At 35.5% G+C, this 24,174-nt stretch overlaps 3 protein-coding genes across 3 annotated transcripts; 1 reads left to right on the plus strand and 2 right to left on the minus strand.

The window, feature by feature from the left end:
• Positions 1-4,726: 4,726 nt before the first annotated feature.
• On the minus strand, positions 4,727-12,484 carry LOC144437564 (uncharacterized). Its single transcript, XM_078126526.1, has 5 exons — positions 11,871-12,484; positions 10,772-10,896; positions 9,172-9,337; positions 8,009-8,591; positions 4,727-6,300 (listed from the first exon to the last, which is right to left on the minus strand). The coding sequence occupies exons 1-5, from the start codon at positions 12,073-12,075 to the stop codon at positions 5,967-5,969; spliced, it is 1,413 nt and encodes a 470-aa protein (XP_077982652.1). The 5' UTR covers positions 12,076-12,484; the 3' UTR covers positions 4,727-5,966.
• Positions 12,485-12,762: 278 nt separating this feature from the next.
• On the plus strand, positions 12,763-17,738 carry LOC144437627 (NADH dehydrogenase [ubiquinone] flavoprotein 2, mitochondrial-like). Its single transcript, XM_078126610.1, has 7 exons — positions 12,763-12,858; positions 13,583-13,642; positions 14,312-14,374; positions 15,108-15,298; positions 16,069-16,166; positions 16,470-16,659; positions 17,316-17,738. Exons 1-7 carry the CDS (start codon positions 12,820-12,822, stop codon positions 17,407-17,409), a joined length of 735 nt encoding a protein of 244 aa, XP_077982736.1. The 5' UTR covers positions 12,763-12,819; the 3' UTR covers positions 17,410-17,738.
• Positions 17,739-18,377: 639 nt separating this feature from the next.
• Positions 18,378-22,757, minus strand: LOC144437910 (beta-alanyl-dopamine/carcinine hydrolase-like). The gene is made up of 8 exons (XM_078126942.1): positions 22,620-22,757; positions 21,845-22,042; positions 21,236-21,364; positions 20,429-20,648; positions 20,097-20,196; positions 19,661-19,813; positions 18,926-19,113; positions 18,378-18,499 (listed from the first exon to the last, which is right to left on the minus strand). Exons 1-8 carry the CDS (start codon positions 22,755-22,757, stop codon positions 18,378-18,380), a joined length of 1,248 nt encoding a protein of 415 aa, XP_077983068.1.
• Between the last annotated feature and the right edge of the window lie 1,417 nt (positions 22,758-24,174).

The following is a 24,174-nucleotide window of genomic DNA, read 5'->3' on the forward strand; positions in this document are numbered from 1 at the left end:
AACTCCTCCAAAATTGTTCATTTTCAAGTGTTTTTTTGCTATTTATTAGATGAACTCTTTATTCTATTTAAAACGTTGAATACCCTTACTATCTTTTTAAACACAGTGTCTGATGTTATTGGTTTTGACGTCAGTTGTCAGAACAGGTAGAGAGCATAAGGTCTGTGACAAATATGAATGTTGCCTCTTGCCCAGTAGTGTATGTAAGCTAGTAATTTTTAACAAAATGTCCAAAAGATGGAAGTCTTGTAAATTCTGTTGTCATGTTAATTTGAAAATGCCTCATGTATAGAGAGTATTCTAACTGTTGTTTTGTGAGATTTACATTTTCAAACGCTATAGTTACCATGACTTTATTAAACCTGTTACATTTGTCATATGCCGCATTCTTCTGCGTTATTTGAGCCATAATGCAAAATGGCCGCCAAATTTTTAGCCTTTGTCACTGGGATGTCATTCTTTGTAACCAATGTTTTAAAAAAGAATTCTTGTTCAGGTGTTATATTACAGACATTCACACACAAAAAAAGTAACAATTCAAACTGAGTTAAGTGTAAATGTGATGTTCAGTTACATGTGAATTTTTAAGATTTACATGTTGGCGTGAACAAAATGGCCGCCAAATGAAAGATATACACTTGATACCAGCTGATATTCCAAATACTGTTTTAAGTTTTCTTCTCATGAAAATACAACTAACAACATGTATGTTTGCAGCCTTTTCAGATAACATGTATGTTTTGCAGCCATTTCAGATATTTTTACTATGACTTGCATCACATCTGTTGTGATGTCAGATATCTGCATTAGTAACATCAATAATGTTGTAATATTAGTTTGAAAGAACACAAGCAAACATTGACATTTTAAATATCTGTGTTCCCAAAGTTGTTGATAACTGTTAGTAAGATACAATGCTCACTTCATTCACGTAATTCGACTGATAGCAAGGGCAGAACCACACTGCATCTTACAGTCCAAATAATCGTTTTCCCCAAAATTGTCACCTTACACGACGACAGAATCCATGAAAGCAGACATTCAATTACACATGTGCATATATATATTCATGCCTCTTCCAAGCGATATTTGAGTCATTGCTGAGACAAAAGCTGTCATTTATGCAAGTGAGCAAAGCATAAAACAGACAACTTACTAAAGATATTACTTGTATTGAAAGAGTATAGAAACATACCACAGAGTGAACAAATTTCACAGTACAACGCCATCAGTGGGAATTCTAAAATCTTTTCTTAATATCACTCTCTTATCCCGTCACTGAAATTCTGGGAAGATGAATTTTTTAAAATCAAATTTCAAAACATTATTTTCAATGAATTCAATAAATTGAGTCTGTAGTCTTTCACAATATCAAATTGTAAAAGATACAATTCTAGACTTTGTACAGTTATTTGTTACCATGGTTACAGTTTCTTTTCCACCAGTATTTGTACTTAAGTTCATTTTACTTTTTTTCCCCCTGTTTGTCGTAGTTTAATTTCATTATTATTCCTCTAGTATTAGAATACTGTAGAAGATTCAACCATTTTAAGAGGCTAATGTTTACTCCAAGTATTTTTTTTTTAACAATCATGTTATTTAAATTCACTTTTACAGATCAAACAAATGTCAACATCTCAACACATTCATTATGTATTTGTTGGCAGGTGTGGGACATTCAAAGTTAAATCTCCGTTTCTCAGCAAAAGTGTAGAATTATTTTGCATATTGGGAAAAGAGAGTGGCAGCACAACATTTGCTATAAAGTTTGGACATTCACAGTTAAATCTCTGTTTCTCAGCTAAATGTAGAATTATATTGGGAAAGAGTGACAGTACACTTGCCACGTTTGGGACATTCAGAGTTACATATTTGTTTCTCGGCTAAGTGTAGAATTATTTCACATTGTAGGGAAAGAGCAATATTTGCTAAGTTTGGCCATTCTTAGTCAAATTTCTGTTTCTTAGCTAAGTTTTGGAATACAAATTTTGCATATGTTATTTGTATTTAAACTTTTGAAGGATATACCATTGCACCAACTTTGTCATGTTTGTACAACATAAGTTAAATCTCTGTTTCTTGTTTTTAAGTTTAAAATATTTAAGTTTGTATTAATTCATGATTTTTTATTTAAATTTAGCATGCTATGTTTGCCAGATTTGGACATCCACAATTAACTTTACGTTTCTCATCTTAGCAAAGCATGAAATATTTCTTGTGATAGATGTAATACATACACTGGACACAAGCTTTGCCAATTCAAGTTGCGTCTCTTTCTCAGTTGAATTAGCATAAATAAAATTTGCATATGTCAAAAGGTGAAGACCTCGCCATACAAATAGCATAAGAAGTTTTACAAATCAACTAACATACATATCAACTGTGGTGATGATGGCTGATATTACTCCATGAAGTTTTTAGAAACAGAGAATTAACGGTAGACAGTGACACAGCTTTGGTATCATTCACTGGAACTTGTTTCCCCTTATTCATTTGTAACCAACAAGTCCAATTAAAACATAAATTTGTTGACGTAATATTGTATGAAATCGGTTTCTGAATTCTTTGTGTGTGTGTGTAAGATTCTGGTTGTTTGCAATCAGGGTATCACAAAAAAGTAAACTATATGTTTTAATGAAAATTATGCAAAAATTGCATATGAGACAAACAAGACCCATTTATGGGATATTTTGGGGTGATCCAAAACTTGATTAAAATTTTTAGGGAAGATTTGGTGACGCCATGGCGTTACCACCATCTACTGAGCCCAAACTGTGTATAGCGCCCTCAGTGTTGATGGAGGTATGCACTCTGACCCTCTAGTTATCTTCAGTGATATCATTGTCAAATTTAAGACATACAGGCAATCAAATTTTTATGGCTTTTGTTAGTAAGAACAGCTGTTATGGAATGTGATATCTCTGTACAGCAGACAAATATTCAATATTTAGAAATCACCGTTATACATACATGTACATGCTACAAAATCCATGTACATCTTTTCTGCATACAAAATTAGAGATTGAATTATTATGTGTATGTATTCAACATTTTACTTGTGAAATCAAAATTTCTTCCGACAAATCACTCCATATTGAATGCTTACATGATATTCTTGGCAATATGTATGTCCATATATAAGGCCACTCGTTTTAATTTTAATTTTAATTTTTCTCAACGCATCATCTAAAAAAATGGTGGGTTGGTCAATCAGTTAAAAAAATGGTGGGTTGGACGATAAGTTAAAAAATGGTGGGTTGCACAATAAGTTAAAAAATGGTGGGTTGGTCAATCAGTTAAAAAAATGGTGGGTTGGTCGATAATCTAAAAAAATGGTGGGTTGGTAGCCTATTGTACATGGTACACCCCTGACAATACTGACGAGACATCGGTGAAAATTTGGGATTTGAGAAATATTTTTACTCTGAGTAGAAATGTCATTACTAAGCATAAACCTGTTGTTCTGATAAAGTCCCCAAAATTTCAGTAATATTTTCGGCTGTATACAAATGTGGTGTCACCAATTATACGGAACATTTACCATCATCAAATCATCAGTGACATTATTATTTATTCCTGATTGATGGCATCAAATTGTTGTATTATTCTGTTGAAGAAATATAGTTAGTCAGGTCATGAGAAAAATAGGCAGCCCTAATCCCTACTTGTCTGGTTGCCATAGTGACCACCACAAGCTGGTATCATGAATAAATAAGCTGAATATAAAAATAATTTTTAAAAGTTAATAAATTATGAATTTAAAAATGCTGAAGGAATAGTGATGTCAGTGTAAACAGGACATTTCATACATATTTTGATGTATATTTCATATTTCATATTTTTAGCTGGATGATATGAATGCCCATCATTTTTTATGAACCCATACCTTCATCTGTTCAATCTATCACCATGATCTATCACTCTATCATTAGAAATACAACAAATATAAAGACCAGCTATGTTGATAGTGGGTTCACTAATTGATGACCTGTTAATTCCGACTATCTCACCAATATTTACGGGTACATGCATGGCCCTGGATGAATGGCACATGTGCCTAGGTACAGCTCCCTCATATCAACTCAACAATCGATAGGACACTGATAAATTGCGCCCTCTAGTGGTGTAAGTGTTTGTGAATGCAAATAAGGCTCCCCTAGCCCTGTAAGGAGTACATGAGTGTTGAATTCATGGTGAGGTCACATTATGTATACTGTACTCTGGTCCAGAACACAAATTCACATTAAGGTATCCCCCCCCCCCCCCCCCCCCCTCATAAAAAAACCCCAAAACCAAAACCAGGAGAACATGGGATAAGGGCAGAGGTTTAGCAAGATGCCACGATACAATTGAATCAAATTAAATTCCTATCATGTCTGACTGATAAACCCAAATTAGACAAAATATATTCACATGAATTTGATCAAGACATACATTTCTGTAAATAGCTGTTCAGTAAAGCATGTGTCATTTAAGACCCAAAATAACTGAGAATAGAGTAAAGTGGGACTCCTTCACTGTCAACTCTTTCACCATCATTTATGAACACCTCCTTCAATCAATTCTAAAATTGACCAATTAATACTATACATGTACATATAGTAAATTTGGGATATAAGCCCCCTCCCCCTTCACACACAAACACACACACACACAGATAATGTTCACAATTTTCTTGTAGTTTATTTAAAAACCGTCATTTCATTGAAACTGTATAAATTGTATGTACAGTGTACTGACAAAATCTAATCAATTATATACATACTACAGTGAAAAAAAGGTCCTATACACTATGGAATACTAAATTTTCACAGATTTAGGTCTCATTCAAAAGTCTACACCATAGCTTTAATAATTTTGACCCTCAAAAATGTCTATCTTTCATTAAGAGATAAACTGGTGGCAATAAAGTAATATGTACAAATGACTTGCTGTCATGTATGAAAACATTTCAGAAATTTCAGAAAATATGAACACAGAATGCCATGGACTGATTTATTTTACAATTTGTAACTTTTACATACTATTTATAATACACAAAAAATTGGACGGAAAGTAACCAGAATGGTTCAGCAGAAAGTATGGTTGAAATAACTTCTATCGATTACTTCTGTAATACAATTTATTTAAAAAATTCATTTCCCTGAAATGCTTTTCTTGGCAATTCAAATTTTTTTCACTCAAACTGAACACAGATATTTGGCTAGATATTAAATAAATCGCCATGCCAAATCTCATCTTTCAAATCGTGATGTATATCAATTTGGTTTGGCATTGTGTGTTTTTGTGCTGTTTGCCAAAATAAAATGAAATGATTTCAAGTTGATAAAAAAAAAAAAATATGCCAAGTACTCTGCTGGAAAATCTAAAAATACATTACTGGTAGATGTATGAAAATTGGTTTCTTACAACCACTCAAAGTTGAACATTTAAACTATAAAGAACTACCGTGTATGCATATGTAGAGAGGAACAATTCTGTGAAGGCCTTGTAAAGTATCTCTGTAAGCCGTAGCTGTACCTGAAATTACTTCAACTCATCTTTGACTATAATTGTCATCAGTGTGGCACATAAGTTTTAATTTTTGGTCATGTATGTGCTTTTGTGATAGCTTTGTCAAATGGTAGATATCAACTTTTCTGCAATCATGGTATAATAAAATATTTCAAAACTTGTCGAGTTGTTGTAATAATTACTGCTAAAAAGTTATCAATATTTAAATGGTAAAATCAAACATTACAGTAACAATCCTGTAATGCTCTGAACATCATTTGGAAAGCCACGACTGCAAAACTATTAGACTGAAATATTTGACGTTGTTTCTGCTTTCTGTAACTACTCATAACCTCCAAAGTGGGTGTAGAAAGTGGTTACATACACGGAAAGAACACAAATCAGTCTACAAATCCACCAGCTTCGAATAGATCAAAACAGTAACTACCACAAAGAAATGATAAAATACTAAGTTATGTCACTGGAACAGTGTTAAATATGTCCATTTCTTTGCGCAACCGCAGGAGATCAAATGTTTTGTCATCTGGACTAGCAGGTCCTGGAGAGCGCCCTCTATGGACACCAAACTGAGGTCTACTTGGATGTGCTTTGCCTTGCTTCTGATCTTTCAACCATGAATCATATGACTTCTCTCTTTCAACCACAGCTCGTTTCTCATCAGCTGCCTTTATTTTTTTCATCTGTTGTTGTTCTCTCCTCTGATCTCTGATCTTCTTTTCCTTTGCCTGTTTTTGGGCCAACCAGGCATCGTAAGATTTCTTCTTCTTTTCTGCCTCAGTAAGTTGTCTGAAATAAGATAATGTTAGTCAACACATTAAATATAATATATTTGTGAGAAATGTTGATCTTGGTTTGAATAATGAAATATGTCATCAATGAAAAGAGAATTTATCTTCAGACAGATGACATGTGAATTGTTAAGTGTATTGGTACAAATTGAAAAGGCATGAAATTTCACAATAACTTTGACAAAAAACCCCCAAAAGTATGAAGTTTTCCTCTTTCCCCAGTCCCTAAATCCACAGTCTATGCTCTCCTTACACCCTTACACAAACACTAATAGTTCCCTAGCTTGAATACACTAAGTATTATACCATACACAAGCCAACTTATTGTCCTTAAACAGAAAATATGGATTGTATACCCTGGTTGTTCTACGTCATGACAACCCATGTTAAAATGTTCAACTTCTCATTTTCCCCCATAAATTATGATTGATGAGGGATAATTATATTATTCCCCAATATCTTTCTTCATTCAGTCAAAAAATACTCGTAACTAAAGACTTTGTCACTACTCATCATCCCACCTGACGCCCCTGCCCCCTTCATTCACTTGTATTTTCCTTGGCTGAACTAAAACATATTGGGGAATAATATGTGTTACCTAGAGTCAGTCCACTGTCTACTCCTCTTGCCAAGATTTCATTATCCTACTACATAATACACTGTAGTGTACCTATGATATATGGAGGCTATCACTCATCTAATCCTTGTCTTTCTCTAACACACAGAAACAGCCCTTTTGTAATTGATACTTCACTTTCCTGAACTTGATAAATGTTTCTTGTATATAAGTCTACATTGTTACACTCTAACATAGAATATCAGCCTTTCAAGGGTTAAACAATAATGTGCATATGTAAACAACTCTTTATGGTCTGGTTGCATACTACACATCAATCTTCTGCTAGAACCAGGTGGTCTAATACAAAGAGGCCTCCTAACTACACGCAAGTTAATGTCTAATAAGTAAAGACAGTCTATACATGGATGTCTCCCCTAATACATCAATGGTTTATATTACACCTGGTGATACAAAATAAGATTCATCCTGCAATGCCCCATGCTGTAAAGGTTTTGATTTTGGTGCATGAAAAATTTGTTGGAATGGCAATTTCGGATATGTCGGGCATACTTAATTTGGAAGACAGTGCAAATTGTGGAAAGTAGACACTAGTACTTGTAAATAACTTATCTAGTCAACTTTTTTCAATGCAACTGTTGTTCAGAGTCTGAGCCCTTTGACAACAGCTGAATACAGTAATATGACAATTTGTTAGTGGGACTTATTCATGCAGATAAATCTTTTTGCATGTATTCAGCTAAAATCAAGAGCCAAAATACATAAAGTAGAGTATCAAAACACCTAGTGTAAAAGTACCATGCACAGACAGGGTTTATCTTGTAAGCCTCATAGAGTAGACAATAAATGTACTCATTTGAATGTGAAAAGACAATGTAAACAATGATGATACTAAAACAACAATAGTTAGTACAAGGAGAGAGCAGGAACAGTGGCCATTCATAACTAACAATACAGATAAATTCTATGTTAGGGGGTCTAACCTAATCCCTAAACTAACTTTAACTCCCTAGCTGTGATACAATTGTATGTCTTTTGTACAGTCAGTCAGATCAGTCCATTCTTGCTGGAAAAAAATGAGATTTATCACAGACATTAGTAAATCTTTGGAAACATGAACATCCCATACCTGGTTTGTCTTTTCCCATCTCCACCAGCACTCATATGAGATGTAGCACTACTTTCTCTACTCAGATAATAATCCTTTTCTGGTTTAACAATGCCTTCTTCCAACTGAAAAGTTAGCTCCCTTGAAATTTGTTTCTGATCTGTTTCTCCTTCCTCCTCCTCCAGTCCAGGCAGTGGTAAACCATTTTCTTCTGGTGCCGTCGGAGGTCTCTTAGGAGAGCTAAGATGAGTACCTGAGAACTCACCAGGTGGTAATATCTGAGCAGAGTACATTTGTCCTTTGTTTCCCTTGATGTAAGTGGGTGTAGCCGAATCAAAGATTTGATGGGCCATTCTTTTTCCATCATCCTCAATGGGTTTCTGTTTAGCTGCTCTCTGTTGCCATTGATACAGGAATATCTGTCTTTCACAAGATTTGTGTCCCCATTCTGCAGCTATTGTTAATGGTGTCTTACCATTCTCGTCAGGGTCATCAATCTTAGCTCCTCTGTTTAACAAGACTTCAACACAGTTGTTTTTACCCTGAGCAGCAGCAATATGTAATGATGTACGTCCATTTGGTGTTTTGGCTAGTACATCAGCACCTGTGTAGAGAAATTGAAAGTAAAACAAATATGTTCTACAGTACTTGTGAATGCTGGAACCTTATGCAGGGTTCTTCCTAGTCTCGTAGTAAGACCTCAGTTCTGCACTCGGAAGGTTGTTGATCAAAAGCGGAAGATGACAGTACTTTTTGGGCAAACCTTCAACAAAGCCTTTGGTGCTAAGTTACATGTGGTGATTTATGGACAAACCAAAGTCAAATATGAGTTGTAAGGAAACATTTAACCATGTATGAACACTGTTTTTAAAGGTGCACAGACAGATGGTACATATACACTTATGCTTTCAAATATGCATCATATATGTTGGAGAGAGTAAGAGACATTTGCCAAGCCTCCAGCCTGGATCCATGGATTGTTTGAAAACAAACTTGAAGACTTATTTGTTATTAAACCAAAGCCTACAGTGTGCATTACACATTCAGTGCTACTGAACAGAACATTGCTCTGGAAATCAATGCTATAGCAATTTGACTGATTGATTGACTGATCTCTCATCAACATCTATGGAATTATGCTGGATGACTTTGAATATTACAACTGAAGTTATTTGTACATGTACCTGCATCAATTAGCCTTGACACTAGGTGGGTATTTCCTCTATGTGCAGCTATACACAAAGCAACGAATGCCCTCTCTTTAATCCAAGCAACTCTTTGTCTTTGGTGCATTCTCTCTGAATTGGGTGTGGTGTACTTTGTGTCTTGGGTAACTCCTAATGAAAACACCTAGAAGACGTAACATACAGTAAGAGAATGTTAAGAGTGATAAACACATAATATAATTTTTTTAAATATAAATTTAAGTGTGAATCTCTGTGTAAGATTGGGGTAACCCCAAATGAAAATACCCAGAAGACATAACACATAACAAGAGAATAAAAGTAATAAACATAAAAAATTCCTTCAACCCTTCAAATATTAGTCCAAGCCTACATCTGTGTAAGATTGGGGTAACTCCTGATGACGATACCCAGAAGACATAACAACTAACAATAGACCGATAAGAGCAATAAACACCTACAATTCCTTCAAATACTAATCCAAGACTTAATTTCTCTGTGTACGATTAGGTAATCCTTTATCATGGATAATCAAGCATTGTTGAATCACAAGCAACCAACTGTTGTTCGAGTCTATTTGTTTCAAGGGAATTCTGTAGGTGACAATGCAACACATTACCTTACAACTGGTTTACAAGATGTATCATAAATTAAAAAGAAACTCAAACCTTTTGACGTTTGTACCATGGTGTATACAACAACTTTGAGGTTGCCCCTCCCCCAGCCCACTCATGCAAAACAAAGCAAGGATTAACCATACCCCCTAGTGCCAATTGTGAAAATCTCAATTACTTGATACTTCAATAACGGATAGACCCTAGGGCCTGCGTGACACTGACTACATTTACTTTGTTGATGAGCCAAGAAGAGGGATTGGTACATTGAGCTCCAGGGGTAAAGAACATAGTTTACAACACAGTCTTTGTGTTTCTAGTATTGTTTACATCACATGTTTTCTGAAAATTATGACTCAGAGCCTGTAAGGCTTTCCTGGTGGTTAAACTCTTTAAAAGAATGTTAGCCAATTCATTTGACAACAAGTTTTGATATAAGAAATGGCTACCAAAGCCAGGGTGTGTAAGTGCTTCCAGGGCCGGCTAAAAGTTAATTTGTTTTGTCTATGATCAAAAATTGCTTTCCATCCTTTATTTGCAGAAAAATAGTGTTAAGATGACTACCATGTTTAATGTTTACAGGGAATAAAAGCAAAGCTGGTTTTTCCCTAGCCATATTTCAAAATCAAAAGCTCAGTCAAACTTTGACCAAACCACATCCATGCAGATTACGAGCTATAGATACTCTAATAATTTAACCATCCCACGACTTGAATTTTACTTTGACACTTGCATGCCAGTAAGATTTTAAGCCAAGTGATCTATTTCAGCTATAATTTTCTGTGATTTCAATTGGTCTAACAGACTTTCACCTTATAGATTTGGTAGTCCAGATAAACATACAATGTTTAGTAGTCTGTGCCCTGAGCTGCTGCTAAGTTTGAGCCCTGCATTAACCAGACAATTTGCGGAAATGCCAGTGAATCACTCATGTCTGACAGCATCAACTCAAACCCTGCCTTCAAAGTTTGTCTGTGACTACATACCTTTTCCACATCTCCCTCTGCTACAGCTTCTACCAAAGTCTTCCACATGTTCCAGACATGAAGATTTATCGTAGCACCTGGTACAATGTCATGATATTTGATATCTGTGTCATCTATCATATCAGCTGTTGATGAAAGCAAATAGCAGAAAATTAAAAAACTCAGTCTGGTTTTTACTCTTTTAAATGCCTACTATTCTCCTGTAATTTCATTAGTTAAATCATAGACCCTCCATGAGGGTCTATGGTTAAATTGTATTTTTACTGGTTGATTTTTCAAACTTTTGTGGGAATTAAAAAACATTCTATAGTATTGGATAAGTGTAATGTACATTATGTATCCATTACTCAATTTAAATACCAGTATTCAAGCACTGTAGTGTATTCAAAATGCCAAGTCATTGATTTTTTTGAAAGCTTTCTGCTGTTCTTGAAATATTCAGGAGGAATTTCCTGATGAAAAATACATTAACTTTATACTTTGTGTATTGGAATTTTAAATGTCATTTTAATTAGAATTTGGGGTCAGAAAACACAGTTGTCTCACAGAACTATAAAAACTGTTTGTCCCAAACGAATAAATGATCTCACCTAATGCTTCCACTGATAAGATGGCACTAATACAAGCACTTGGCATTAACACATGGGTCTTTAACAGGACAATAAATGAATGTATATGTGTGTGCTTGAACCTCAGACCACTATTGAAAATGTCAATAGTGTCTGAGCTTGAACTGAGTCTGAAGTATGTCTAATGATTGTAGTTTTTCAACAGTTACACAATGTAATAACTTTTATGAGTTAAAATTTTAAACCCTGTCTTAAACATTTCATTGCTTCTTTTAATAAATTATGTACATGTAGTTGCATAAATGTTTCATGTGAGTCGTCCATTAAACTTTCCACAACTTCTTACTTTATACAGATATTTGGTACCTACAAAAGTAAAGGCCTGCCACTATTACTGAATAATTCACAAGTTTACTGAATTGCACGTGACTACAACATAACCTAACATCATTTGTATTTCAATGGCTGGGACAATGCGGATATTACTTTTCAAAAAACACAAATAAATATATATTTTTTTTAAATCCTACCTTCATCTAGATATGTTATTCTTTGTAAGTGACTTGGTAGTCCACCAACGAATTCGACCAGAGCCTTTAGTTCTCCAATTTTCATATCATTGTAGATGTTTGCTAAAGGAAAGTTTTCGTTTGTGAATGTCCTGACTGTTAAATTAAACTTGCGTTCTTTGGCAGCTTGTTGGTTCTTCCCCTTTCGTCCTGTTTTGCTCGCCATGTTGGTCTCGGTGTAAATTTGGCGGTTTGACACAACCCCCTACTTGAAAGAAATACTGAGGGTTGATACTTGAGATAGAATCGTACCAAAGTACAACGGTTCTCACAGAAAGGCCATTCCAGCTTTCTTTCACTTGTCACACATAATGGATCACGTAATCGTAACAGGATACACTTGTAGTATCGTAAGATGGGAGTGCATGTACTGTATTCAACGCGTCGACTTCACTATGGAAACAGTGGCCTTTAGATTGTTTAGGTAATTCCTCTTGACCTTATTCTAAAGCCCTCGATTTTGGATCGGCGAAGACGAAGCTCATAGGACTGCCACTTCTAACACGTTTCCGACGAAGTACAGTACGAACGTCTACCTCCGTTGCCTTCTCAAGACTGAACTGACTGTCTTCTGTTTACAGCAGCGCAGCAACAAAAAATTGGTCGGAGTCTGCGCAGTTGAGTTTATTGTAACCAATATTATTGTCATTGAAAAAAAATCTGTCATTTATGTATAGTTCTTTGAAAATGTGAGTGACTTGATTATGGACAATAATAAGCACTGTATGGGGACGTGATCTGGTCACTCTTTCCCCAAAATTTGGAAAGAATATTGTGACTTTGTGTTAGGTCACGCTCGGCCAATCAAATTTTTTGTAACTTTTTGCAGGCGACCTAGGGTAGCTCGGGTCAACGCGTTCCCGGATGTTACATAAACCTTCTGCTTTAGCACTGAAATATCAACGACAAAATGCTTTCGTGTGCATTCAGATCTGCACGAAATGTAGTCGTAAGTATCACTTTCTCACTCTGTAATACTTATGCATCATATTTAAGATGTACTTTTTTCGACTGTGTAGAAATCATGTTTCTAAAGACCCAGGAATTGTGCACGTACTAGGTGAACTTCATGAAGTCCATCAGTGGCATCACCTCGATCGAGCCAACAAACATATGTATATTGCACGTATTTAGTAGTGAACAGTATTACATCCATACACCGTGTATGACGTGTTCATTTTAGTTCTGACACTTTTGTCACAAGAACTTCGTAATCAGATCTATGTTTTGATCTGAACAGGTTATGAATTTTGGTACTCAGATTCGTTTAGTTTCCCCAGTACAAATGTACTCATTTTGGTTAGCAGAGGTTGACATTTTCTGAATTTTAGATTTGATAGATGTCAGCATGAAAGTTTTCATTTTAATAACAATTGGATATATTGAGTAGATATTAATGCAAATGTATTACAGTAATTTGGATAAATAGGTAGTGCATTTGTTCAGTATTGTCAATTATTTTGATCATAATTAGTCAATAATGTATCACTAGCAGAGTCACTCACGTACATTTACCCATGAAAGTGTACTTTGCCTCTATTCAGTTGAGGTAAAACATACACTGTAGTTTGTATGGCAAAGCATACTCCTAGAAGATGGTTAGGTAAATTCTAGTTTTGCACATTAAGTGAAAACAAACAATCACCTAATTCTCTTGTATTTTTTTTTGACAGAGAAGCCATGTTAGGGCTTTCCATAGGACATCCCCAGCATGCTCTGGTCAGCTTTTTGTGGTAAGTTTTCACTTGTTCTGACATGGCTGGCCATCTTAGGCTTCTATGATTAAAGTGATACAAACTGAATACAAATCTTTCTCCTTTAGTATATTTCCTATTACACCAGACCAAAGATGACACTAGCTTCCCATTGGTTCTGCAGCAGCGCACTACCTCCAAAATAGGTGAAAAAAAGAACCATACCAAATATGTATTTTGATATTGTTACCAAATTTCAGATCCACCTTTGGTTGTTAAAGTGCAAGCATATAATATCACAGTGACTATGTAATATGAAAGTGTTTCCATGGTAACCAGTCTAGATACACACAGGGAGGATTCATTCATATTCTACTAGTCATATGACAAGTCTACTTCATTGAACTGTATACATCAACAACAACAACAACAACAACAACAACAACAACAACAACAACAGCAGCAGCAGTAGCTGAAGAAGGCCAAGTGAATTACCTGAAGCATACTACTTGCTAGATAAATTATTATCCAATGTGTCATGAATCATCCATCATGCATGCAATGAGAAAAAGAATTCCAGTTGCATTGAGTGCATCATTTTCACATGCAATAATAAATGAACTTTGTGACACAAGGTACAAGTTTTATGTGTGTTTTGGTTTAGTTGATGTAGTGTTATAAACAATGTGTCTCATTTACATCTTTCAGCATAGAGACACACCAGACAATAACCCAGACACACCTTTTGAATTTACAGCAGATAACATGAAGGTAAGTTGTAATTATTAGATAGAGGTACAAGGTGTAGACTGTAAGATATATCATGGCATTCTTCCCACGTTCGCTATTTGTGGCTGATAGGCCATGACATGTTGTATGATAATGTTATAGACTACACTAGCTTCCAGAAACATTTACAACTAGTGACTTATGACCTTCTCAGAATGGTAAACTAGAAACCTGAAACCATGGCAATGTAGATACTGAATTGTCTTGTCTCATTATTATGGTGTCATTATTATGGCAGTAGAGGGCACAGCTCCTCCACCATTTAATTGTCAGATTTCAGATTTGTACATATATATATACGTATATCACTGCAAGGAAAGACCTGGATGGTTACCATAATGTTACAATGTATGAAAAGAATGGTTATGAAGAAATGTTATGACAATATTGAAATATTTTGCAAATTGTTAACACAGTGTAGGCTTTGAATTTTATGCTGTTAAATGTAGTAGCTGGATAGATATAAGATTCTCAGCAGGCATTATGAATTTTAGTTTCAGCGTATAGCCATCACTGAGGTGTAACACTTTCTGTTTAAACTATTGTATAGTATGCCTTTCAATTTCACAATTCTTGGAATTGTGTTGGTATTTGAAGATATTAATTGAAGTGTAAACTTTGCCAGTGGTAATGATATTATCTGTTTTGTATTGCTTTATGATATTTACACTTATCTTTTTTTTAACATTCGTTTCTGGATTTGCTTTACTTGTAGAGAGTGAATGATATCATCAGTAACTATCCTGAGGGTCACACAGCAGCAGCTGTCATACCAGTCTTAGATCTTGCTCAAAGACAAAATGATAACTGGTTACCTATCTCAGCTATGCATAAAGTTGCTGACATTCTAGGAATGTCCAAAATGAGAGTTTATGAAGTAGCCACTTTCTATACTATGTTTAACAGGTAAGGAAGTATGCTAAGACACAATGTACTAACTAGGTTCTATGTATGGTTTCAAATCTCACTAGAAACAGGATTTTTGTGACTCAGGATGAGTGTTCTACAGACTTGATGGGTAGGCTGTATCACTTGGCCATGTCTCACTCACAAGACAAGTACGAATGGGGGGGGGGGGGGAGACTCCTGGAGTAATGACTTGAACAGTCAGAGATGATTACTGACACTGAGCCTGCAGTTGCTATTTTGCCAGGCCTGGGTGACTTTGGGATAGCCTGTGTACTGACTGGGTAAGCCTTGACAGTTCCACAGCAATGTGATATAGAGCATGCAACATAACCCTGTCCCAAGCCTGACTAGTTTTCTGTCAAAATGTGTGTGTTTATGTGTATATTTGTCTGCTCAAAAAGAAGATCCTTTAGAGCAATTCCCGGCACAAAATTATTTTTTTCTAAAATTAAAAAAAAAAAATTCCAGGCTTAGGTGTAGTTGTTATAAGTACTTCTCCAAACTGTGGTTGTGCTATGTCACAACTTAACACCACACATGCGTATACATAACCTGATTACATGGACATGAGAAAAACTTCAGGAGGTTTGATGGTCATGTAAAGGCTAAGGCATTCAGAAGCCCTTCTGAAACTAAAGATATTTAGGACACCAACTGGAAAGAGGTCTTCTCAAATCACCCTGGATAAGCTGTTATCCAAGTATCAAAGTAAGAAATGCAAGCTACATGTAGAGTTATGTATTTTCTGTACTGTGATTGTTTTACAGGAAACCAGTCGGAAAACATTTCATACAGATATGTACAACTACCCCCTGCATGCTACGTGACTCAGATTCTATTGTTGATGCCATCAAAAGAAAAACAGGTATGTATTATAAAAAGACTACCGACTTTGCATTCATTGTTACATGCCATATATAGATTGACAATGATATCCTTAATATTCTTTTCATCCAAAATTGAATCATACACTCTGTCACTGTGTGTGTCTGAGTGTGTGTGTGTGTGTGTGTGTGTGTGTGTGTGTGTGTGTGTGTGTGTGCATGCGTGCATGATGCATGCATGCATGTGAGTGTGTGTGTCAATATGTGTATAAGTTTTCAATGTAAGGCACACTTTAAACAAAGGAATGTCTTTCAGTTATTGAGAACTCATTAACTTTTTTCAGGCATCACAAAGATGGGTGAGACCAGCAAAGATGGTCTGTTTACTCTGATAGAGGTAGAATGTCTAGGTGCTTGTGTTAATGCTCCAATGGTTCAAATTAATGATGACTATTATGAAGATCTATCTGTCAACGACATGGAAGAAATTATTGATGATTTGAAAGCAGATAGGAAACCCAAAGCAGGACCAAGGTATGTTTTTATTATCCAATTGAAAGGAGGTAAAAATATAGTAGTAGTGCAGTTTAGTGTGAAGCACATGTACAACATTTCAAAACAAAATTGAAGGGAAATTATTGTGGGCTTTGAAAATCTTAATATGAAACTTGTGCTAAACAATTGTACATAGGAATGAAATTATGCGTAAAGAAAGTTTATAATATGAGAGGGAGGGAGGGAGGGACAGATGAGGAAGGGAGAGAGGGCTCATTGTTAGTCACCAGAATGATGCCAGTGTGTAAGGGTTGAGATGTCGATATTTGTACTCAACATCATACTTTGGAAAAGTTTTAAATGCATGCATAGATTTATTTTCACTAATACAATTTAAGTTTTATTTATTCCTCTGTAACCTAATATTGTACTTAGCAGTGTGCCCTCTAGTGATAGCCAAATTTTGTTGTTGTGAGTCTAAAATGATAAAAACTTGTGAGTCACCACAATTTTCGCTGCGTCACTAGAAATTGTGTGTGTTAGTGGCGCATCAAATTGGCTTAAAGGCATACTGGCACTCAGACTAAGTAAACGTATATATACATAAATTGTACTTAAATTGTGCTAACAAACGTTGTGTCATATTGCTATCATACGATAACTCTTACTATATTAAAAATGTTCTCTTCCAACAGAAGTGGCAGGTTTGCAGCAGAGCCACATGGTGGTCTTACATCACTAAGTACCCCTCCCACTGGACCAGGATTTGGTGTCAGAAGTGATTTGTGAACAACTTTATTTGATGTGCTTACTGTGTATGTAATTTTATTGGAATGACATCGCTTCCAGATACTGTAAAAAGAAAAGATTGATATCTGTTCGCTTTGTTCCAGTGATGGTAAAAGTACTTTTTTGTGTAATCAAATGGCACGGAATGAAGATGCTTGTAGACCACTGACTGGGTTTCAAGTTTGAAAACTTTTATTTAACGTTTTGTTTGACGTTGTAATATGGACGTAGAAAGCTGTTCACAAACCAAATTATGCTCCTTTGTAGATATCACCCGAAAGAAAGTTTTGATAAGATGTATTCATCGAGAGTAGACATTAAAAGTTTGAGAAAGAATATTTAGAATATTGTCATGTGTTTCCTTGTATGTATGTATGTATGTATGTATGTATGTATGTATGTATGTATGTATGTATGTATGAATGTATGTATGTATGTATGTATGTATGTATCTAAGTATGTAAATATGTATGTGTATGTATGTATGTATGTATGTATGTATGCATGTATGTATGTATGTATGTATGTATGTATCTATGTAAATATGTATCTGTGTATGTATGTATGTATGCATGTATGCATGTATGCATGTATGTATGTATGTAAGTAAGTATGTAAATATGTATCTGTATGTATGTATGTATGTATGTATGTATGTATGTATGTATGTATGTATCTATGTATCTATCTATCTATGTATCTGTGTATGTATTTATTTTATGTATGTATCTATGTATCTATGTAATGTGCAGAGATTTCAGAGAATGGTAACATGAACAAAGGAGTCAGTACAAAGTACACCTTAGTCTAATAATTAGAAAGATGAGAGATTGAACAGCTTGGCCACTAGGGGCGCTACTTAGATCCAGCTGGAATAGTTGAATACTGGAGTGTACTTTGATATTGTCTTTTCCCATCATTTTCATGCAAAAGTCCATAGCATTCTTTGGCATTTCAAACTGTTCAGATCAGCTTTCTCTACTGCTGTTCAGCTGTGGTTTTGGTAGATTCATAATCAAGACTGGTTTACGACTAGTCTTTGGGTTCTCATTGTATAAAGACCATGTCCTTTTAACTAAATCAAACACTCCTGCAAACAATCATAGTTGTTAGAATGAATGAACCAAATATACAGAAGGAGAAGTTGATAAATTGACAGATTACCATCCAAACCAACCATATTGGGTAGTAATATACAATGAGAGATATACAAAAGTTGATCCGACTTTGGTTTGGTTATGAACAGCATCTTGTCATTCTTAGTGTTATTCTAAAACCCAAACTTACAACATTTCACTTTGATAGTATGTTCATCTTGTCTTACAGACCAAACAATATAGATGATATCACTGAGAATGAGTAAAATGCTGAGGTGCAGCCATTATCAAGAAAAGTTCTTAGTATTTATATATTCTTGCATACCAAAGTATTTATCTCCTCCAATAGTTAAAAATTGGGGTTTTCACAATGATGAACAACGTATGATGCAAATCAGAATGGCCTATAGGCTGTTTACCTGTAACCACAGTAGCATCAGTGTCTTTGGTAGAACCAGTTCTATACAGTGGATAGTCTTTGTCTTTGGTGTCTCCAAGAATGTTTAATATTCCAGTCAGATTGGCAGGGACTGGTAGTTGATTGGCCCTGGTTTGGCGGTGATCAGAGCTTGGATCATCATACTGGGCAACTTGTGAATGTTTGTACCTACAAGAAATATTCAGTTAGGAACAAGAGACATTGCACAAGTTTCAAATCACATGTCACCAATTACATCTATGGCAGAGTACTGTAGACACAACACCACAATTAAATACTTCCCCCATTATTTTATGTTGTTCAGCCTAGAAAAAGTCAAGTGACTTAAGGGGTCTTGTTACTCTGAGTCAAAGTTTCTATTTGAAATCATCAGTTATTGCGGAAATTATACCATTTTGACTGGTATCTCAAGGACCACAGTACCATCTTGACACTCTGTATTTGTCAAGACAAATAGGATAGGGTAACTGATGTTATCACCAGTGGTTTTGACATTATATATAACTCTTGCAAAAAATCTCCCAATATGGCTGAATATATGTCAAGTGCAGTAAAACTTCTTTACAAGATTTCAAAGTTGAATAAGTTACCAAGGAGTTATTTTATCACAATAATTGTACTTAGTTCATAGCTGTATAAGGGCAGAAATAATCCTGATATGATGTGACGTCTGTTGACATCAACAGAATAAAAATTTTGTTTGACATTGACTTACATGTTGAAATGATAGTAATGTCCATCATTGCTATTGTTCATTACAGGTAGGGTGATGTTATTCCAGGAAGTTTTACCTTTCATATGATCTGGTGCCACCTCAATGTTCATTAAAGTAGGCTCTCCACTCTCTGATGTAAATCCTATATTTACACTGAAAATAAAACACTGAATTGAGTTTTGTTATTTTGTACAAAATCATAGAGAATGGCAAGCATTCATGTTGTGATTAATTTGAGATTTTAAACTTTTGTAAAATGCAAACCTTGCAAATGCCTGTGTACTATATTGTCTAGTTGTTTTCATTGAGATATTCCAGCATCATCTATTAATATTGATTTTATTTGATTCTGCTCTGTTCCATTCTGATCAAGGACTACTTGTTTTCTTGTAAACTTTTGTCAGAAAATGATGATTCAATTGTGTTTTGCTATCACCTGAAGCCGGTAGCTGCACCGTATTTATCATGAAGACAGACGGATAGTGCCTCATCAAGATTTTTGGCTGCAAACGCTGCCCTGCTCATGAAGAGAATTGCTGTTTATCAATGAAATACACACGTGTTAGTACAAGGGGGCTATTTACATTGGTATAAAACCAAAACGATGCATGTGACAACTTAAATTGGTTGAAGCATATGTATATCGGCCAGAATATTAATTTCTTTTAAGTGTGTAGTGGAAGTTGAATATCAGTTTGTAATATTAATAATACTAAAAAAAAAAAGAGCCACCCAGTTTGACTTTTCTATACAGAAAGTGTGTCTTACGTGTTTTATTCCTCTGGGTACCCTTGGGAAATAAACTGTTTGCTGAGAATGACAATCCATGAATGTTGAATCCCAAGAACACACCAAAGATTTGTCCAGCATAAGAAAGAACCGTAAAATTCTCCTTCTCTTCTCCACTGTCGTCAATAATCACTACATTCAGTATAAACACTTGGCCCTTGTTGATGGTGTCTGTGTCTTCGTTATGTGCATGAAGACTCTGAAAGTTCATAAAGTTGGCAAATAGAGATGACACATCGTAAAATGTAATACTTAATAATGGTATAAAATACTTGAACTTTATTCAGTTTTATCATACCATACCATACCAGGAAATATATGAGTCAGTATTAAATCATTCACTAATATCTCTTACTGTGAGAAAATTTACAGTGCTTTTAAAAATGATGATGGTGGTGGTGGATGTAATGAAATGATGTTAACAACGGCAATGCAGTAGCCGTTGTTGTTGTTGTTGTTGTTGTTGTTGTTGTTGTTGTTGTTGTTGTTGCTGCTGCTGCTGCCGCTGCTGTTGTTGATGGTGGTGGTGATGGTGGTGGTGGTGGTGGTGGTGGTGGTGGTGGTGGTGGTGGTGGTGGTGGTGATGGTGATGGTGATGGTGATGATGATGATGATGATGATGATGATGATGATGATGATGATGATGATGATGATGATGATGATGATGATGATGATGATGATAACGACGACGATGATGACGACAACGACAATAAAAGTCAAACTTTTATCGCACCATTTAAGTTTTCCGACACCAAATAGAATCCAGTGAGAAAATAAATTGCTTACGTATTGTTGACCTGACACCAAATCCTTGTAGTTGAGCATGACGTCACTGCATGATGACGTCATCTTAGATATTTTACCTTGTTCTTGTAGTAATAACTCGATTTCAGGCCTGATATGCATCAAGAATATCTGTCGATTTTAAAACAAAGATTTGTCTATGATCTATGTGGTTTTTTTTAATTTCTTACTACTAATTATATAAAACAATCATCACTTTTTTTCCAACACTTTCAAGTCACATCCTACAAAGCCAATATTACAATCTTAAAGTTTGTACATGAGATTTAAAGACATATGAGGGTCTTGCATTACGCATTGTTCTGCGCATGACGTCGTACCTAATAGATATCGTCAGACTTCTCAGGTCAGTTCTTTGGTTTGGCTAGTAATGATGTAGTTTGGATTATATTTCCTATAATTTAGTGAAGACCGTGCATCTTTCAGTTTCAGCCTTCAGAAATGGTGTGGATCTTGAAGCTTGAAATCAAGAGAGACGTGGAACATAATTGTTTGCTCTATTAAGCAGCAACTTAATTTTACATGTAAAAAGTGTTTTGAGACATTTAGTTGGAAGAATTTGGGTGAGAATACATTTGACTAAAATCTTACCCTATCGAACGGAATAAAGGCTCCCTCTGACAAACCGTATAACTCATCCAGATAGCCAGGATATGTTTCATTTACAATCACCAAATATTCAGTGAATACTTTATAACCTTCATCAGTATCAAAATATGGTAATAGTTCACCAAACAACACCTCAAAGTTGAAATAAAGGTTCTGTATTTCTTTCTTTAATTGTTGTCCCTGTGTTCACAGACAAAGACAGTTTATGCATGACGAGGAAGAACAGAGAGAGAGAGAGAGAGAGAGAGAGAGAGAGAGAGAGAGAGAGAGAGAGAGAGAGAGAGAGAGAGAGAGAGAGAGAGAGAGAGAGAGAGAGAGAGAGAGAGAGAGAGGAGAGAGAGAGAGAGAGAGAGAGAGAGAGAGAGAGAGAGAGAGAGATAGGGGTGAGAGGGAGAGGGGGTGAGAGAGAGAGAGAGAGAGAGAGAGAGAGAGAGAGAGAGAGAGAGAGAGAGAGAGAGAGAGAGAGAGAGAGAGAGAGAGAGAGAGAGAGAGAGAGAGAGAGAGAGAGAGAGTGGGGAGGGAGGGAGGATAATATTTAACACCTTCCATACTATGTCTTTAATTTTGCACGTGAGGATGAATCATGAATAGACAATACAAGCACACTGTTGTATTCGATTGCATCGATATCACCAACAACCCCCGTCGCGGTATACGAAGAAATCGGCACTACTGAGTTTGAGGGTATGGTGTGGATCAGTATAATTCAAAGTACTATAATACATGGGTAAACATCGACATATAAATAGACACGTACAATCTTGTATCCTACGTCATAATGTTGACCTTGTACTTTAAATACAGGTATCGAGTCATCGCTGCAGCAGCTCGAAGATATCACAAGAACCACCAAGATAATACCGATAAAGTTGATCGTTTTGTTGCCAGTCGTCATCCTTTGAGAGAAAATATACAATGTATACCAATAAATGGAACATAAGCTTATACATACATGATTTGATTTATTTAGTAAATCCATTCATACACAGTCTCTGTTTGAATGTAGCGTGGATAAATTAATTGATCTAGTTTAAGTAAATCATTTGTCTATTATTTACATTGTATTAGTTAATTCATAAACACTGTCTACAGCTTTGGTTAATTCATGGTAGGGAAAATAATGACATGCGTATGTGGTTTTTGAAAAAGCTGACTGGGCATTTGCGCTATTATCCCAGTCTTTACTTTAATATGTACTGAGATTAGTTACTTATACCATGGAGATAACCTCCTTGCTTTAATATACAAACTATGTATGAAAAACGATATATTAGTACACCGGACGGTCGGATTACATGAAACGGGTCCATATTGACCTTTGACCCAAGGTGAGTAATCTGTGGTCACTGCACTGTCACTCAGTTTTCCATATATCACTAGATATTTTTGCTAGGTAACTCCGGACAGATTTTACTATTTTTTAAGGCAATTCTTTGGAGTTGCACTTACATATTTGACTCCTCATATATAACCTCAATGACGATTCCATATCGCCAGGGGATATAGAATCCGGGGTCTATGGTCATGAGCAGTTAAATTCTACCAAATAATATATATATGGTTGTGATCGGTTAAATTTGCCGTCTAGGCTTAGAAAAACACCTGAGCTAGCTATGACGTCATTGGTATATGCTTACTATGTAGGTCAAACTATAGCAAAACATTGACTGGACGTCGACATTGGTAATATACAGATCTGGTGTAATGGGATGGCACAGTAATATTGCCGTGGTTGATCTCTAAGATTAGCAGATTAAAGTAAGTTTATTATAAAGATCTATAAACCGTCACATCTAAATCCGACTAATAATGCCGGGGAGATACTAGTACGTAAAGGTAAACAGTCTTACGTTTTATCCGTTGATTCCGTGTCACCCTTATGTAACTGAGGCCTAGATGGAAGCTATTGCGAGGTGAAGAGTCCAATGTTCACGACGGCGTCAATATGAACCAGTAAATGATCACTGAATATGTACGGGGTCAGGTGACCTCCAGGTCATATTCCCAAAATCGCAGGACGAATAATTTGATGATTAAATATCTGTATACATAGTCAATTTGATTGATAAAAAGAAGAGATTCAATAAATGTCTGAGTATAAACTAGTTATAGCCTGGTGTTATTACTTTTCAATATGCACAGTCTCATCTCCTAAGCGCGAGTCTTGGTTGCTTGCTCTTAGCCTCCTTTATACTTAAACAAAAGTTTTAGCATGGAATTTTGTAGCTGACGAATCAAATTTGTTTTCATTGCAAGGAGAGACGTCAAAATATAGAATAGTAAACAAAATAAAACGTAATTCATGTAAATTT

The sequence above is a fragment of the Glandiceps talaboti genome, chromosome 7 (genome assembly GCF_964340395.1).
Source record: "Glandiceps talaboti chromosome 7, keGlaTala1.1, whole genome shotgun sequence".
NCBI lineage: Eukaryota > Metazoa > Hemichordata > Enteropneusta > Spengelidae > Glandiceps > Glandiceps talaboti.